We start from the raw sequence: 17,675 nt of genomic DNA, 5'->3' as shown, positions 1-17,675 counted from the left end.
GTTGATCGCGGAGAACCGTATACCGGAATTCGACAACCTATACCTGGATATGAATGGAATTATTCATAACTGTACACACAAGGACAGCGATTCACCGACTTTTCGCATGACCGAGGATAAGATGTTTATCGCTATTTTTAACTATATCGAGCATTTGTATGGCAAGATCAAGCCTAAGAAGCTCTTCTTCATGGCAGTCGATGGTGTGGCTCCGCGAGCCAAGATGAACCAGCAGCGTGCTCGACGTTTCCGGACGGCTTTGGATGCTGAGACGGCCAAGGAGAAGGCGATTGCTCAGGGTATCGAGATGCCTAAGGAGGAAGCCTTTGACAGCAACTGCATTACACCCGGTACTGAGTTTATGGCCAAGTTAACCGAGCAATTGAAATACTTTATCAACAAGAAGATCTCCGAAGACAAGGATTGGCAGGGAGTCGAGATCGTGCTTTCTGGCCACGAAGTTCCAGGTGAAGGTGAACACAAGATCATGGAGTACATCCGGCATGCGAAAGCACAGCCTCTCTACGATCCTAACGTCCGTCACTGTTTGTACGGCCTTGACGCTGACCTGATCATGTTGGGGCTTCTGAGTCACGACCCCCACTTTTCCCTGCTTCGTGAAGAAGTTACCTTCGGTCGTCAAGTTCAGAAGAAATCTAAGGAGCTTGAACACCAGAACTTCTTTCTTTTGCATCTGTGTATGGTTAGAGAATACCTGGAGTTGGAGTTTCAGGAGTTGGAACAGGAAGGTGTTTTGAGCTTTCCCTTTGACATGGAAAAGGTTATTGACGATTTCATCCTAATGGCTTTCTTTGTTGGAAACGACTTTTTGCCCAACTTGCCCAATCTGCATATTAACGAGGGCGCTTTGGCATTCATGTTCAAGATCTATAAGGAATCATTGCCCAAGATGGGTGGCTACATTAACGAACAAGGTGTTATCAAGATGGACCGACTGGGCATCCTTTTGGATGCTCTGAGCGATGTCGAGTTCCGTTTCTTTGAGCACGAGTACTCAGATGCGCAGTGGATTCGGGCCAAGAAAGGCGATGTCACAGAACCCCAGGAGAAGCCCAAGGGTTTCACGATCACTCCTGCCCAGAAGGAATTATTCAAGCAGGTCAAGAAGTACGTTCTGAACCGACCTGGAAAGGCAGCAGAAACGAAGCCTCTTGACTTTGCTTCTTCATTGCCGGCTCGTGACCGCAAGTTTGTGGAGCAGCTAGCGGATGACCTTCGGCTACCGTGGACGACCGTCGCAGACGAACATGGTGATCGGTTCATCCGCGTGCAGCTCCCCGGAAATGATAATGACGACAGCGATGATGAGGATGAAGAGGCTTCCGTTGCGGTTCAGCGGATTATCCGAAGATACGACAATGCAAAGGTCCAGGAGCTATCACCCGAAGAAGCCCAGCAAGCGGCGGAGAAGAAGTATGAAGCGAAGTTCCAGGAATGGAAGAATAATTACTACGTCGGCAAGTTCGGCTGGGGGCTTGATAGCCATGAGGAGATGAGGGAGTTGACGGAGAACTATGTACAGGGTCTCCAGTGGGTTCTGTACTACTACTACAGAGGCATTGCATCCTGGCCGTGGTTCTTCAAGTATCACTACGCACCGATGATCTCCGGTTAGTGTCGAACCTCTGCAGAGACCGAATGTTTTGACTGACTCTTCACAGACGTAAAGAAAGGCCTCAAGGCAGATACCAACTTTCGACTTGGCAAGCCCTTCCGGCCGTATGAGCAGCTGATGGGTGTGTTGCCTGACCGAAGCAAGAAGACTGTTCCTGCGGCATACCGGGATTTGATGACTTCTCCGGATTCCCCAATCATCGATTTTTACCCACGTGATTTTGAACTGGATATGAATGGAAAGAAGATGGAATGGGAGGCAGTTGTCAAGATTCCATTTATTGAAGAACGTCGCCTGTTGGATGCCCTCGCAACTAGGGAGCACCTGCTGACCCCGGAGGAGAAAGCACGAAATGGATTCGGTGCCAGTCTCAAGTTCACTTACTCTCCGGAGGTGCAGTTTATCTATCCGTCCTCTCTTCCCGGCGTGTTCCCAGACATTCCGAACTGCCACTGCATCGAGAACATCTTCGATTTGCCGACCATGGATGGACTCGAGCCGTACATCGGATTGATGGACGGCGTGCAAATGGGGGCTGCAGCGTTGGCTGGCTTCCCTAGTCTGCAGACGCTGCCTCATGTTGGTCAACTTGGCCACCACGGTGTCACTGTTTTCCAGCAGGAAAGCCGCAATGAGAGCATGGTCATTACATTGCTCGATCCTGGGAGCAGGTCGAGCGTCGAGTTGGCCAAACAGAAACTTGGGCAGCGCGTCCATGTGGGTTACCCGTTCTTGCAAGAAGCGCTCGTGATCCGTGTATCAGATGAACTTTTCGATTATATTCTACCGGAACCTACGGGGCATGTTGTTTCCATCCCCCATACCCCTGCTCAGATTGATCAATGGAAGAGAAAGGCCGAGCGGATCGAATCGTCTTACAGCAAAAGACTTGGTACCATTATCGGCCCAGTCGAGTCGATGGTGCATGTTCAGCTGCTCAAGGGTTTGATCAAGACCGATGAGGGTGCTACGGTCAAGGAATTCGCCGATATTCCCGGGCAAGAAACCGACTACGCTCTCCAGCTGGTGGTTGACGATGTGATCAACCCGGATCAACGATTCATTGAACGGGAGGCCCTACCCATTGAAGAGGAGTTCCCCGAAAACTCCCGGGCGTTCATGCTCGGAGAATATAACTATGGACGGCCCGTTCAGATTACGGGTCATGATCATGGCAAGGTGAATGGAATGATTGCAGCGGTGAAGGTTCGGGAACCGGAGTTTGGAAGAGACCGAGCCAGGGATGCTGAGAAGCTGTGTCCTTACATGCCGTCGTACGCCATTGCTCGTAGCTTGCGGCTTAATCCCTTGGTTCTAGCCAAGATCACCTCGTCGTTTTCCGTTGACGTCGAAGGGCAGCGTGTCAATCTGGGTCTCAATTTGAAGTTCGAGGCCCGGAAGCAAAAGGTTCTCGGCTATTCTCGCCGTGGAGACTCTGGCTGGGAATTCAGCCCTAAGGCTGTAGAGCTCCTACAACAGTATATGATCAAATTCCCTGAGTTTATCGCGGGCATTCAGCGCAATCCGCAGAATGATCGGTACACCCCTACAGACTTCTATCCCGAAGAGACTGCCCTCTTGAAGATGAAGGAAATTCGAGACTGGTTGAAGTCAATTGAGGCGAAGAACTTCGAGCGTGTCCCTCTGGATGCGGAACAGCTTGATTCTGACCTCGTGAAATTGATCGAACAAGATGCCGACCAGCTGCTCCAGAGCATGCCACCCATGGAAGTGAAGGCGGTCCGTGGCCTGCCCCGCAGTGCCCTGCTGCGGCCGTCCGACGTTGAGCAGCGACTTGGAAACCAGACGTTCAAGCTGGGAGATCGGGTCGTGTATGCTCAAGATTCCGGCAAGGTCCCCATCGCCACTCGAGGCACCGTTGTTGGCCTTACCCGGACACCACGGGCCCTTCTCCTTGATGTGGTTTTTGACGTCTCGTTCATGAGCGGTACCACACTCGGCGACCGCTGCTCTCCGTTCCGAGGCCAGACGGTTCTGGCGTCTTCGGTGCTGAACGTCTCCTACCGGCAGCTGACCGTCAACACGCGTGCATCAAACAGCGCGCAAAAGCAGTCTCAGCAAACGCCCTTGACTGTTGCCGGATATGGTGCTCCGCTTGGGCCCGGTGGGCAGGGACAGCTGAGAGAAGCCCCGGCCCCACCGCCCTTGGGTAATTCCTACCGCGGCGCAGTCTCCGGCATGGGTAACGGTCGCGGACGTGGACGTGGTGCCTCCAATGGCGTGGGTGCTCAAACCACGTTGCCGTTCCGGCCTCAGCCCAACGGAGCATCGCCAGGCGGTGGTCGAGGCCGAGGAGGCATGAATGGAGGCGGCCGTGGTGGACGTGGAGGACCGGCGCGCACGCGAGGCGGATATGTCGCCGTGGACAACGACCCGGAAGCCGGGGTGCTCAACCATAATCCGAACTTCCGGCCCAAGAACTACTCGCAAGTGCCACCACCGCAGAGCATCTCTGGACGAGGCCGCGGTCGTGGGAACAACATGCGGGGAGACAGGGGAACCGGATTCCGGGGACGCGGTCGCGGTCGCGGAGCGGCGGTGGCCGGAGAGAATTAGAATTAGCTGTGTTATACGATGATGGATTTGGTTGTTCAACCGTGACGTTGGGATATAGGTTGGCTGGGGTATATACAGAGGATGTAGATGATAGGCAACACCACCAGTGGCTCGATACCCGAATGACATGATGGACTATGTACCATGGTTGGATTGATTAATCTCCGCATTGTATGCAGAGAACAACAAAAGGAATAGCAGTAGTGTTAACTAAGTTAAGCATTGACCTCATTCCAACGATAATCCGGGGAAAGCCAACATTTACAGTAGATCATCGGAGATGCCCCGACTCTGCGGAAACGAAGCTGGAAAAGTATCCGAACCCTAAGTTACTATATAGTTTTAACTCCCATCTGATTCCCCATTCCTCCAACTCTACACTTCAATTAAACCAAAACAAGATACAATGTCCCTCCCTACCTTCGACAACCTAACCCTCGACCCCAACGGTCCCCCAGGAAACGCCTGGGGTCTCTTCGGCCCGGCGAACAACGACCTGGGGATGCTGAATCTACTAACCCCGGAAACCGTTCGACAAGCCGCAACCGAGGAAATCCGCGACGGGGTGCGCATTTCCCTGGATCTGCCACTCAACCGTGTGCGACATTCCAGCTTTGGTCGGAAACCGTTCGTCCAGGAATTGATAAATAAGGCGCCGCGGTTCGTGAATGATGATGTGTTGACCTTTAATACCCAGACGAGTACCCAGTGGGATGGGTTTCGACATTATGGTACCCTTTCCCCTACGTTACTGCGTGACTACTTAGATTACTAAATCGTGGGTACTATGAATGTGTAGGAAACCAAACGCACGGATGCTACTTCAACGGTCATTGTCTGGAGGAGTTGAAGTCGTCGGGTGTATTGGGAATTGATGGTGCGTACTATATACTACCACCACTACCACCACCACCTTCAACCCTACTCCTGCCAATATATTTACAACCTACCCGGAACCAAAGCAACTTAGTATACTAATATTAGAAACAGCATGGGCCAAAAAAGGCGGCATAACCGGCCGAGGCATCCTCCTCGACTACGCCCACTGGGCCAACACGCACTCCATCCCCCTAACGCCCTTCACAACCAGCAGCATCCCCCTCTCACATCTCCAATCACTCATGACCGAATACAACATCCAAACTCGTCCGGGGGACATCCTCTTCATCCGCACGGGCTTCACGGCCGCTTTCAACGCCCTCACCCCGGCCCAGGAGGAAGAGATTGGCAACCGCCCCGCGCCTAGCTTCGCGGGCATCGAGAACGGAGAGGCCATGTTGCGCTGGCTATGGGAGAACCAGTTTGCGGCTGTAGCGTCGGATACGCCGAGTTTGGAGCCTGCGCCGATCAAACATGAAAAGGGGATGACTCTGCATGAGTGGTGTTTGGCTGGGTGGGGAATGCCTATTGGGGAGTATTTTGATTTGGAGGAGTTGGCGACGTATTGTAGGGAAAAGGGGAGGTGGGGGTTCTTTTTGTGTAGTGTGCCGTTGAAGGTGAGTTTATACCTACTATCTTTCTACTTGTTGTCTTTGGTGTGTGGTTGATGGGGCTAATTGGGCTGCTTGGTTGTATAGGTTCCTGGTGGTGTGGCTAGTCCGCCTAATGCGGTGGCGATTTTGTGATGTACCTATGAGTGTGGGAATGGGTTGCTTGGGGGGTAAGAATGGACTGTTCGGTGTCTGGGGAATGGGAAGAACTGCTTGTGGAAGGTGGTATATATAGTGCATGTTGTTTCAGGTTGTCAGTTTCCGTTTATGTACATGTATGTCCACGGGAGACTCGGACACGGCAGCGGTGTAGAGCTGTGATATTAATTTGATATGCGGGCTTTACTACTACATAAATGCTAGTAGGCAACTGAACAGAAGATTACTTCTATTATACTCATATATTCAGTATACGGTCAACTAGACCTATAAACACAGCAATACTCCCAACTTTTTGCTGTCCCTCTTTTTTGTATCTCCAGGTATACCACAGATCAAACGCCAGGCGCAAATGCAAAGCAAAGCAGAAAGACGGCTGGGAGAGAGTAAACACAGAACAGGAAGGTCTAAGATTACAGAGGACAAATACAAACAAACATAACAATCATTCAAGACCCACCCATTCTCCTTCACCCTCTTCGTTCGAATCCGCATCGGACATCTTCTCGTCGTTCGCATTCGACTCAAGAGTCTCACCCAGCGCCCTCATGGCCAGATCAGGCTTCTTGTTTCCGGCAAGGACCGGCCTTGAAAGGAGGTAGTTGAGGTTGTGGATGTTCTTCTCAGTGAGTCGCTTCAAGCTGTTGTTGATCTCGTCGATGGCGCGCTGCACCGCACGGAGCTCGGGCGCGAAGCTGCTCGAGTTCTCCTTGAAGTATCGGCCGTGGTTGCTGAAGAGCGCTTCGATCCACAGCAGGTTGAACTCGAGATGGGGCGTTTCTTCCGCGGCATGAGCCACGAAGCGGAGGAGACGGGGAAGGTAGACTGTAGGCACCGAGCGGACCACATGGGTGATTTCGGAGGGAGGAATGGCTTCGTGGACTGCCCGAATGAGTTTTTGTTCGTTCAGACGGAATGCCATGATAAATGCCTTCAGGAAGGTGTCATCGTCGTTCACTTCGCCCGTTACAGCAGCTCGCTTGGCGCCTTCCAGGGTGGCCAGGATGCTGGACGGTGTGATCGAGATGTCGAGATCATAGGGATCGAATACAAGGTCCGAGTCCAAGCTGTAAATCAAGAGTCCTTCGGTGGAAGCTGCACAGAATGCACGGCCGGTAGGCGAGAAGTCGACTGCCGTGACGCGGACCTCGGGACGAGTCGTACGGACTCCGGGGTCGCCACGCTTGGCTCCAGGCAGGTTGCGGTCCACACGTGTCTCGTGGTCGGAGGCTTCACCGGTCTCATCAATAAGGCCGCGCGGGCCAGCTTCGGTCATGTCACGGCTGTTGAGGATCTCCTGGGTTCCATCAAGGGAGGTGTTGACCGACACGGTATACTTCTTCAGCATAGAGCCTGTCGCCACGTCGTACAGGCAGATGTACTTGCTGTTTCCAGCAGCGAGAATACAACTACCGTCGGAGCTGTACCTGATGCAACGGAAGGACTTGGTTCCGGCGGCGTTAGCAGCCGTTTGACGGTCGGTGATCTTGCGTCCGCCGGACACATCACGGCGACCATCCACTCCACCGACCTGCACGGCATTCTCCACCGACCAGAAACTCAGCTGTCCGTCCAAGGTGGACGCGGCGACCTGCTTTCCATCAGGTCGGAAAGCCACACTCAGCACATCCGCCTGGAGCTGAAGAGGCTCACTGGTTTGTGTGCGTCCGAAAATGCTCCATACACGCACGGTGCGATCCCAACTACCGGTCACCAAGTGACTGCCGTCTGCAGCAAATGCCATGGTAACAATGGGACCTTCATGACCAGCCAACTGGTCAAGCAGCTGACCAGTCTGTACGGACCAGATATGAATGTCGAAGGAGTCCGGAGAGCCGGCGCAAACCACCTCACCACTGGGGTCAACAGCAAGCGATGAGAAGGACAACCGGGATGGAGCGGTGAATGTGCGGAAGTTTCGATAACGGATGAGATCCCATGCTCTTACGGAGCCGTCCAGGGAGGCTGTAAACAAAACATTTCCCTTCTTCGAGAATTCGCAAGCCGTAACTCCACTTGTGTGTTCCGTGAATGTGACGAGACAGAAACCAGACTTGACGTCCCAGACCTTGATCTTTCCATCATCTGCTGCAGTGACAATTCTTTGTCCGTCGGGGGAGTAGGCCAATGCATTCATGGAGTCAAGGTGGCCTTGCTGCTTCAAGATGTAGGACTCTGACTGCCATTCCCATACCAACAGCTGTCCATGCTGGGAGGAGCCAAACGCCAGCCACTCACCCGACTTGTTGATCGTAACGCAGTCGATGTTGCTCTGGGAGACACTAGACGCGAGTCAGTTCTGTAACTCAGTATTTAGCCGATAATCATACCTCAACTGATGGATCTGGTTGAATTCCGGGAGGTCATAGAGTCCGAACAGACCGTTGGAGAACCCGACAACCAGCAAGTTGGTTGGCGCATGGAAGGCGGCACAGTTGACCTTGGCATCGTTCTGCATGAAGAAGTCCTTCTTAACAATCCTCCAGCGAGCCTCCGCAATATCATCCATGGTTTCCGGGTTCTTCTTGGTCACATATTCCCATCTGAAAAGGGCTCCGTCGGAGCTGACTGTGTAGATCTATTTGCGATTAGCTTAGGCTCAATCACTCTTGCGCGCAGACTTACCGATTCTTGATCAGCAGAGAAGTACGCCGCCTTGACGCCCTGGCGATGACCAGCCAGTGTAGTGGGCTCGAAGCCCTCCTCGGGGTCCATACTCCATACCCGAGCCGTCAAGTCCCTGGAAGCTGTGAGCAAGAAGCGGGAGTCGCTGGACCACTCGATGTGCTGGATCACGTCGAAATGACCGGCAAGGTCACGGTGCAAGACGAAGGGGGCAAATTCGAGCTCGCCATTGTTGTCAGTTCCCGGTGTCGTCGGGGTGTTCCAGAACTGCAGGCGTCTTCCCACACCGACGGCGAAGTGACGACCAGACGGGGAGAACTGAAGCGCGGAGACACGGCCTTTGAAGGAGAAGTGATGAATGACAATTCGGCGGAGGAAGTTGGTCAAGATAGCGCGACCATTCTCGTCGATGGTCAGGAGGAGGTTGCCGCGAGGTGAGAGAGCAACACGGTCAATGTTGGTGCGGTGCGCAAAGGGAAGGGTATAGGAGGTGTTGCTGCGGGGAGGGGCGCATCAGTATACGTTGTCTGTATCTGACAGCATAGGGAGAATCGGTAGACATACTGGACTAGGTCGAATACCGAGACCTGATTGCCCACTGGGGAGATCAAGCAGGTGCCATCGGGCGTAAAGAGCAGATTACCTTTGCGATAGACCGTACCCAGTAGGTTGGAGAACTAGACGAGAGATGTTGTTAGATCATTTTCCAGCACTTTCAGACCCCCTTTCGCTGCGAGGTCACATTCCACCTAAAGACGCCAAATCGAATGAGCTCACCTTGAAATCTGTCTTCATTGTCGCCAACCGAATCCGTTTGCACGTCAATCAGCAAGCGCTTTTCTCTGCCATCCGGACGATCTTCAAAAAAATCGTCTTGCCAAAAGCGGGCGATAAGAGCCGGGATCAACAGTTGCTCCGGTCCCGAGACGTTAGTCTCCAATAGTGCTAGCGCCATCCGGGGCCATAGCGTCTGAACTAAACCCGATGAGGCAAAGAACTATCGTTTCACATCTGCCTGAGGCTGCCAACATCCCCGGGTGGGCTGGTCACGCCGACTGTGTTTGCAGGTGTTTGCCTGGGGGGGATTCAGGGGCAGCCAACCCGACCAGCCAACCAGCCAAACCAACCCAGTGCAAGAAGAAGAAGGCACGTCCTCCAAGTTCCATCCACGCCAGTCCCTCTTTCCCCTTCACGCCCACCCTCCAACAGGCCATTGCTTCCCTTATCCTCGCCTTGTCTTCTTCCCCATCTCTCGTTGCTTTTCCCTCGTACCGTTGGCCCTTCTCCTCCAGGCCAGGGTTGTCGTTTGTCTTTATTTACTCCCGCTGTTTAGCTCTGTTTAATTGAGTTCCAACTCACCCCTTTATCATCATGTCCTCCACCGAGACTGCCTCCCCCATTGGCATTGCCAACGTAAGTTATGGACCATATCCAACCTCCCAAACAAGATCCGAAATATCATTCTAACATCGTTTCTCAATAGCTCCCCAACCAGCGGTATGTGTCGCCAGATGCGCGCCAACTCATGATATATCCTAACCAATCTATTCAGGCACAAGATTGTCGCCAAGCGGGGTGCGGCCTTCACTATCATGGTTGGTTCATTCGGGATACTGTCGAGGAAAGAAGCCCAATGCTCATCAGTTCATATAGGTTGCTGGTGAATCCGGCTTGGGAAAGACCACCTTTATCAACACCCTGTTCTCCACCACCATCAAGAACTACGCCGACCACAAGCGCCGTCATCAGAAGCAGATTGACCGCACCGTCGAGATTGAGATCACCAAGGCTGAGCTGGAGGAGAAGTTCTTCAAAGGTTCATACACACAACACCCTCACCGCTGGACTGGCTGCTAACGCTGCGGGTTGCCTCCCGCTCTAGTCCGCCTGACCGTCATTGATACCCCCGGATTCGGAGACTATGTCAACAACCGTGACTCTTGGCAACCGATCATTGAGTTCCTCGACGACCAGCATGAGTCGTACATGTTGCAAGAGCAGCAGCCTCGCCGTACGGACAAGATCGATATGCGTGTGCATGCCTGCCTGTACTTCATCCGCCCTACCGGACACACCCTGAAGCCCCTCGACATTGAGGTCATGAAGCGCTTGAGCTCCCGTGTCAACCTTATCCCCGTCGTTGCCAAGGCCGATACCCTCAGCCCCTCGGACCTGGCCGTTTACAAGCAGAGAGTGAGCCACTCAGCCATTGTCCCGTGCTGAAGAATGGAAGTTAATCGCAGGTGATCATTTTAGATTCGTGCTGTTATCGAGGCCCAGGGCATCAAAATCTACACCCCTCCCGTCGAGGAGGATGATGAGCATGCCGCCGCTCACGCGCGCACCCTCACGGCTGCCATGCCTTTCGCTGTTATCGGATCCGAGAAGGACGTCAAGACTACCGACAACCGGGTCGTTAAGGGTCGTCAATACGCCTGGGGTGTTGCCGAAGTTGAGAACGAGGATCACTGCGATTTCAAGAAGCTCCGCTCGATTCTGATCCGCACCCACATGCTCGACCTCATCCACACTACCGAAGAGCAGCACTACGAAGCCTACCGCGCACAGCAGATGGAGACCCGCAAATTCGGCGAGGCCCGCCCCAGGAAGCTGGACAACCCCAAGTTCAAGGAAGAAGAGGAGAACTTGCGCAAGCGTTTCACCGAGCAGGTCAAGGTCGAGGAGCAGCGGTTCCGCCAGTGGGAGCAGAAGCTCATTGCAGAGAGGGATCGCCTCAACAAGGACCTGGAGGCCACCCATGCTGCGTAAGTTTTCCAAGTTCTCGTTTATAACCGCACGATGCTAACCGCCAACAGGATCAAATCGCTCGAGCAGGAAATCGAGGGGCTGCAGGGCTCTTCTACTCGCAGCCATGGACGTCGTTAAGATACCAGAGGACCACCGGACACGACCGTGGGCCTGTAACGGACTGTGGAAAAAGCAGAAGAAATGTGCTTTCGTCTCGACTAATATCTTTACATCTGACTACCCCTTTAAATGTTTTCCTTTCCTTTTGATTTTCGGATTTTGCGCGCTCAGGGGGACCATGCAACCTGGGTCGAGATTGCCGCCCAGAGTTGTCTGGTGATTTTGCTCTTCTGATTTGCCTGCTGGTAACTAGCGATGGTTTGACTACATCTTCGATAATAACCCACTTGTACTCCGTAGCATGTCAATACAGATTTAATTATGTGCATGTGCTGCAGAGAAATAGAAAAAATAAAAGAAAACAAAAAAAAGCAAGTATGAACCGTTGGTTCCCGTTGATCCGCAGGAATGCGGAGTAACTTTGGCGGATTTGCTTGAAGCTAAAATAATATGGACCCCGCCGGCGGTGAGCCGCGTCCATCTGTTTTGTCTCCAACTTCCGCATTCCGGCCTTGATGTTGGATGTCGAGCAGTGAACAATCTCCGATCCCGCACAGCTTCACTACGCTTGTTGCTGAGAGCATTCCCTCGGTCCTTACAAAGATTGCCAATGCCAGCAATTAAACAGTTCCCCACTCAACTGGCCCACACCCTCAAAACCCACAATGGTAAGCTAGCTCCACGCCGTAAGCTCTAGAAGCTCTAGATCCCCTCTGACGTATCTCAGGCCCCGTGAACGCTGTGACGTTCTCCAGCTATCCTGGAACCTATGTCCTCACCGGCTCGACAGATCGTGCTATTCACCTCTCCCGGGCTATTCCCAACAATAACAATGCCTCCGCCGCAGAGACGACGTCCCCGATCCAGAAGTATGAGGCGCACGGGTACTCCGTGTTAGACATTGCCGTCGCAGCAGACAACTCCCGGTTCGCCAGCGTTGGTGGAGATCGCCAGGTCTTTCTGTGGGATGTCGAACAGGGAGGAACAATCAGACGCTGGAGTGGACACAATGCGCGTGTTGAGGCCGTCCAATTCGCAGGCGAAGATGACTCTGTAGTGGTGTCTGGTAAATTCGTCCCGATTCCAATTGACGCTTTTATTCGCGACCACTAACTCTTTTTGCGTCCGGTTTAGGCAGCGCAGACACAACTATCAACATCTGGGATACCAAGTCCAACTCCTACAAGCCAATCCAGACCCTCACTGAAGCCCGAGATACCGTTTCTTCCTTGCACGTGCACATGCCCACGTATTCTATCGCAAGCGCAAGCTACGACGGTCGAGTCCGAGTGTACGATATCCGAATGGGCCGCACCCTTGTCGATGTTCTCGCACACCCTGTTACTAGTGTTCGCTGCTCCAATGACGGCAATGCCCTTTTAGCATCTACAACAGACGGGCGCATCCGAATGCTGGACCGGAGTGACGGCAAACTCTTAAAGGCGTTTGGCGGCGACGATGTCAGTTCGAGTCAGGGTAATACCAGTGCCACATATCGCAAAAGCGACCTTCGAATTCGCTCTATATTCGCGAAAGCGGACGCCATTGTCCTCAGCGGGAGTGCGGCAGATGACTCCGGCAATGGCAATGATGCTACGCAGGCGTCCGTATTCGCCTGGGATGTGCTCAGTGGAGACGTGGTCGCGTGTGTCCCAGCCGGACCAGGCGTCAAGGCCGTGAGTGCTGTATCGTGGAATGAAAAGGGAAATTGCTGGGCTGGTGGTTGTTCAGATGGTATGTCTCAGCTATCAATGTCTATTTTCGTTTGTGCAACCCTCCTTTCTCTTTATTTACCACTACTATGCATTCTGACCTCGTTTTCAAACTCTACACTGTACCTGATTTTTCACTACGTGGCGCATTGCACGTGGCTAACCATCTGTCCCTCTGCTTACTGGTAACCCATCAGGAACCGTCAAAGTCTATCGCTAAGTTTAGACTGTGTTATCCGACCCTTGCTAGCTATCAAGCTAGAGCCCAGCCACTCATCAACTAATCCCGACAAGACAAGACAAGACAAGACAATACCCCAGCAACCGAGCCAGCCGGTCAACAGGCAAGGTTCCCCGTCAGCAATAATCATCATCAGCCACCAGCGCCTACGCACAGACATTCTCACCCTCTTGGCTTGGCTTTGCGCTTCCCTTCCCACGCCCCCAATGGCTCGTATTCCAACCATGACTGGATATCATGCGAACTTATAAGACAACGCCACCACCACCACTACCATCAACAGCACGTGTAGCGTGTAGCGCTTATCAATGCACACAAATGCGAACGGATGTTCTCAGCCTTGTTGCCTGCATTTATCCCCTAACAAGTACCGCTTGCTGGCTACTTGCTTGCTTACTCACTTTCCGTCCTTACCCCCCCATCTTCTTCCTTCTCGGATATCGCCGGCAAGAAAATAAAGATAGATAGATAGATTGCGTTGCGTCGCCTCGCATTGCATCAGCTGTCGTGATCATCAGATAGGTGGTGTGTGCGTGCGCCACTCCACTCCACTCCACTCCATCAGACCAAATGACATTAAAAAAAAAAAAAGGAGGAGGAGAATAATAAGTACCGACACTACGCTACTTACTATTCTTGTTCGTCTGCCGAAACAGGGAATAGGTTAGGTTCAGCCCGGATATGGTGTGGTGTATCGGTGTAGCGACTACGTATCCATCTTTTCATTGATTGGATCAGTGTGTGAGGGGGTGGAGAAACATTGAGCAGGCTGAAGCTTTTTTTTGTTTTTCTTTCTTTTCGTGCAGTTCTGTTATATTGCTCACGAGGCAGTTCAGCCTGTGGCGACAGACAGACACAGTGCGGTGGCGGGTATTTGTCCTTGCTCATCGCTCGCTCGCTCGCTCGCTCAGCCTCGAAGGAGCGCTTGGATTGTCTGAGCGCCTCACTGTCCATTGCGCAACCAATTGCGGAAGGACGAGTCTACTGAGCGATTTTGATGACGCGGATACGGGTTGGTTTGGTTGGAAGTAATACAGGATTGAGGCTCTGCAATAGACCTAATGATTTCTCATCGTGAAACTTTGTCTGTGATTCTTCTTCCATACAATTTCCAATCACCCATATGCAGTTTAGACCAGGGAATATAGATCGTCAGCCATGCTAGATACAAATCACGTATGTCCGCCTTGTAGTAATTTAAGGATCAAACCCGGGTCGAATGAACCCAAATAGACAACTCCGACCTCGCTTGCTAAAATATTGACAGTGTTAGGAAAGGTGGAAACATTGTGTCGTGGTTAGAGAAAGTAGAAAGAAGAAATTGCATGTCGCAGGAAAAAGAAGAAAATGCATATATTTCGATACATGAAACTTTTCGGCATGTATGCAGCGTAAGCCCCAGCTGCAGTCTGCTAGAAGGGAGAGTGCAAGCAAGACAAGGTCAATGCAACAAAGGGAAAATAAGGTGATGCAGCATTTTTGGTATCCGTTTGAGCATGAATCATTAAGAAAACAAGTAAGAATCGAAATAACATAAGGAAATTGAGCGTGATTGCTACGCTGAATAGCTGAAAATCAAGAATAAGCAGGGTGGAAAAAAAAAAAAAAGAATAAATGCAAAACAAGTGGATCAAGAAACTTTTTGTTGTAAGCAGAGGGAGTTCAAAGTTCGAGTGCCGTGATTTCTGTATCGGGTTCGTGGCTTTCCGCTTCGAGGGCGTCGACGGCACGATGAAGCTCGTGTTCGCCCACAATGATGGAACCCGCCCGCGCAGTGCTGAGAAAGCTGATCTCAACGGCGTCCATGTATGGGTCCATGTCTGGCTGCAGACGATGGGTTCTGTAGCCGGGGCTAGTACCGAAGGATCTGACAGGTCCACCGGAGCCGTGGCTAGAGGATAGGATATTCTTGAAGGCGCTGTCGAAAGAGGAGCCACCGCCGTTCCAAGAATGAGAAAGGATCGTGGATACGTCAGTATCCTCATCGCCCCGTGCGTGCGTTGCGTCGGCCAGTCGGCCAGCAACTCCGCACACAATACCTGAAGCTTCAAGCGGAAGCTTACGCAGGTCAAGCATGATGGGAACAAGGACCTCTTCCTTCGATCCCAAAAGAAGACTTGTATCGTCATCCGAGTCGGTGGCCGCTGATGAGTCACTTGAGAAGCGGGGGAGAAGACGCTTTTCAAGTAAGAGTGACGCCGCGGGGTCAGCAGCGGTTAGGGTGAGAGAGAGGAACCGTGGTTTGTCGACGATCAAAGCTGTCGTGAGGGCTTCACGGAGGATGGCAATGGAGCTTGTATCGCTCGTGTAGCGGTGATGCGCAGCGCATTGCACTAGACGCAGGGTTCTGTCAACGGATGGAACAATATGGTGCTTCCGCAGCGAGCTAAACGTGCGTGTTTGCAGTTCATCCAGCGATGAGGGTGGCGGAGTGGCAGGAGGGGAGCTCAGGCTGCTCGCCGACCGGGACGAGACGGGACTAAAGCAGCTGTTGAATTGGGATTGGTTGTTGTTGACGAAAGCCTCTGTTGACATTTCGAAATGGAAGCCACGCTTCTCCAAGGCTTCAATAACCTGGGTCTTGCTTCGAAGAGGCACGATGATGTAGTCGGAAAAGTACGTGGAGATGAAGAAGATAGAGCTACAGCATGTCAGCCAGAACGTTGCACAAATTCAAGGTCAGCTGCACCATACATTCCTGCCATGGCCAGCGGGCTCGTAAGCTCGAGGACTCGTTGGCCAGCTTCGAGGCCCTCCCCGTACACCTGCATGGCAATAAAATCATCATGGCTGATGGAGAGGCGGCTTTGGCCCGAGGAACTGCTCTGAACGAACTTGTTGACCAGAGGAGCGAAGTACTCATTAGCGAGCTGTCTGGGGCACATGATCGAGCATTCCACAGGGGTGATTGAGAAGTTCAAAAATGCCGGCTGGTGGCGTCTATGACCCTCTGCGTACCCATCATCGTCTTCCAGTTGGTTCTCGGAGATAGGAGGCACCTCATGGAAGAGAATCTGCATGATCGGATTCAAAAAGAAGGGGTATAGGTCTAGAGGGATATGCACCAGGGCCAGCCTGTCTTCCTGTATTTCGACAACAGTGGTCAGCAAGATTAGTCTACCAGGAGGGGATTCCATGCTGCTCCGCGTAGATTTGGGGGCATCGGTGCAGTGAAGGAGACGGCATGATGGCGATGGTACTTGAAGACTTACCATGAACTGGACCTGGGCAGAGATGAGAGATAATGACTGTTCCATCATGATTGTCGATATTCAGATGACGTATTTGCATCAGAAGATCGGGATCATGCACAATCAAATGAGTGCGAGTTCAGTGTATGTGACAAGTAGTAGTAGTTAAGGTGCTCGAATCAGCTGCCGTCACCAATTTCCGCAAACTCAGGCGACAGACTGATTTTAGTGATGCCAGGTGGATACAAGGCAGAGCATACGAGAAGAGTTAAAAGGAGAAGTCACGATCGGAAGTATGATGATGATGTGAAAGGCTGGCACCAGGCAATACAGAGTGAGGCAGGTGAACGGGACCAGTAATGTGTGGCGCAGGGCAACTCGAATCCTCTGGTGACAGCGTGAGTGGTCGGTGGGTTTCTTTATGCTTTTCTTTTCTTTTTGCGCTTGAGAGTTCTGGATGGCAGACAGCTTGCTTTCATTGTTTTCCAAACCCCCTTGGTTACGCCATTGTTTGAAAGAATGATATCAATGAGAGCCAGCACGCAAGAAGGGAGGAAGATCTAATCAGAGAGAGATGGTGCGGGATAGACGCAAGACGGGGGATCGGGTAGAGCAGGGAAAGTGGAGGATGGGTTGATGACTGAATAAGACAGAATAAGGAGGTAGTAAGAACTGGAGAGTAGGTAGAAGGGAGAGAGGAAGGTGTAGTTGAAGTTGAAGTTGTCGTGGTGGTTGATTCTCGAGAGGGGAGAAGAAGAGAGAGAGCAGGTGACTTGAGCTTCTGGTCTTCTTCCTGCACTTCCTCTTTTCTCTTTCTCTCCTCCTCACTTCTAATTCCTCGGCAAGTCTTGGAAGTTCCCCTTTCTTTCCTGTCTCACTTTCTCTCAATCCCTTTTGCTTCAGACTGGTTCAATTACCTGTCTGTCTCCAGTTGACTTTGAAAATGTTACACTTCAACCGCCACACCGGAGATCCGCTCAAAGACCCGGCGGAGTCAGCCTTCCCAAGGTACGACACCGGGGAGTCAAAAAAAAGAAGAAAAAGAAAAGAAAAAAGAGCTAAGGCACAGTTGACAGATGAGGGGAAGGAGAGGGAAAAGAAAAGAAAATAAAATGAAAATTAGAAGCGATCTGATTGAGCACTGACTGATTGGCGGTTTAGGCACGTCGTCTGCTT

At 52.1% G+C, this 17,675-nt stretch overlaps 5 protein-coding genes across 5 annotated transcripts; 3 read left to right on the top strand and 2 right to left on the bottom strand.

Moving 5' to 3' along the window:
• Positions 1 to 4,593: 4,593 nt before the first annotated feature.
• On the top strand, positions 4,594 to 6,042 carry BO88DRAFT_388605 (uncharacterized protein). Its single transcript, XM_025704876.1, has 4 exons — positions 4,594 to 4,944; positions 5,013 to 5,090; positions 5,204 to 5,709; positions 5,791 to 6,042. The coding sequence occupies exons 1-4, from the start codon at positions 4,620 to 4,622 to the stop codon at positions 5,836 to 5,838; spliced, it is 957 nt and encodes a 318-aa protein (XP_025563064.1). The 5' UTR covers positions 4,594 to 4,619; the 3' UTR covers positions 5,839 to 6,042.
• Positions 6,043 to 6,085: 43 nt separating this feature from the next.
• BO88DRAFT_404958 (snoRNA-binding rRNA-processing protein PWP2) lies at positions 6,086 to 9,334 on the bottom strand. Its single transcript, XM_025706749.1, has 5 exons — positions 9,265 to 9,334; positions 9,052 to 9,164; positions 8,488 to 8,983; positions 8,193 to 8,440; positions 6,086 to 8,144 (listed from the first exon to the last, which is right to left on the bottom strand). The coding sequence occupies exons 1-5, from the start codon at positions 9,280 to 9,282 to the stop codon at positions 6,308 to 6,310; spliced, it is 2,712 nt and encodes a 903-aa protein (XP_025563063.1). The 5' UTR covers positions 9,283 to 9,334; the 3' UTR covers positions 6,086 to 6,307.
• Positions 9,335 to 9,619: 285 nt separating this feature from the next.
• On the top strand, positions 9,620 to 11,678 carry aspC (septin CDC12). Its single transcript, XM_025706748.1, has 7 exons — positions 9,620 to 9,900; positions 9,971 to 9,984; positions 10,040 to 10,082; positions 10,141 to 10,303; positions 10,370 to 10,680; positions 10,744 to 11,252; positions 11,304 to 11,678. The coding sequence occupies exons 1-7, from the start codon at positions 9,859 to 9,861 to the stop codon at positions 11,371 to 11,373; spliced, it is 1,152 nt and encodes a 383-aa protein (XP_025563062.1). The 5' UTR covers positions 9,620 to 9,858; the 3' UTR covers positions 11,374 to 11,678.
• On the top strand, positions 11,664 to 13,416 carry BO88DRAFT_45294 (WD40 repeat domain-containing protein). The gene is made up of 4 exons (XM_025710723.1): positions 11,664 to 12,023; positions 12,083 to 12,421; positions 12,490 to 13,089; positions 13,265 to 13,416. The coding sequence occupies exons 1-4, from the start codon at positions 11,966 to 11,968 to the stop codon at positions 13,285 to 13,287; spliced, it is 1,020 nt and encodes a 339-aa protein (XP_025563061.1). The 5' UTR covers positions 11,664 to 11,965; the 3' UTR covers positions 13,288 to 13,416.
• Positions 13,417 to 14,970: 1,554 nt separating this feature from the next.
• Positions 14,971 to 16,568, bottom strand: BO88DRAFT_425598 (ACT domain-containing protein; the record flags this gene model as incomplete). The annotated part of the gene is made up of 3 exons (XM_025708843.1): positions 14,971 to 15,949; positions 16,003 to 16,391; positions 16,521 to 16,568. 3 exons carry the CDS (start codon positions 16,566 to 16,568, stop codon positions 14,971 to 14,973), a joined length of 1,416 nt encoding a protein of 471 aa, XP_025563060.1.
• Positions 16,569 to 17,675: the final 1,107 nt, after the last annotated feature.

Source organism: Aspergillus vadensis, assembly GCF_003184925.1.
Source record: "Aspergillus vadensis CBS 113365 unplaced genomic scaffold BO88scaffold_11, whole genome shotgun sequence".
Lineage (NCBI taxonomy): Eukaryota > Fungi > Ascomycota > Eurotiomycetes > Eurotiales > Aspergillaceae > Aspergillus > Aspergillus vadensis.
The sequence above is the reverse complement of the archived record's forward strand: the minus strand, read 5'-3'. Positions and strand labels throughout refer to the sequence as shown.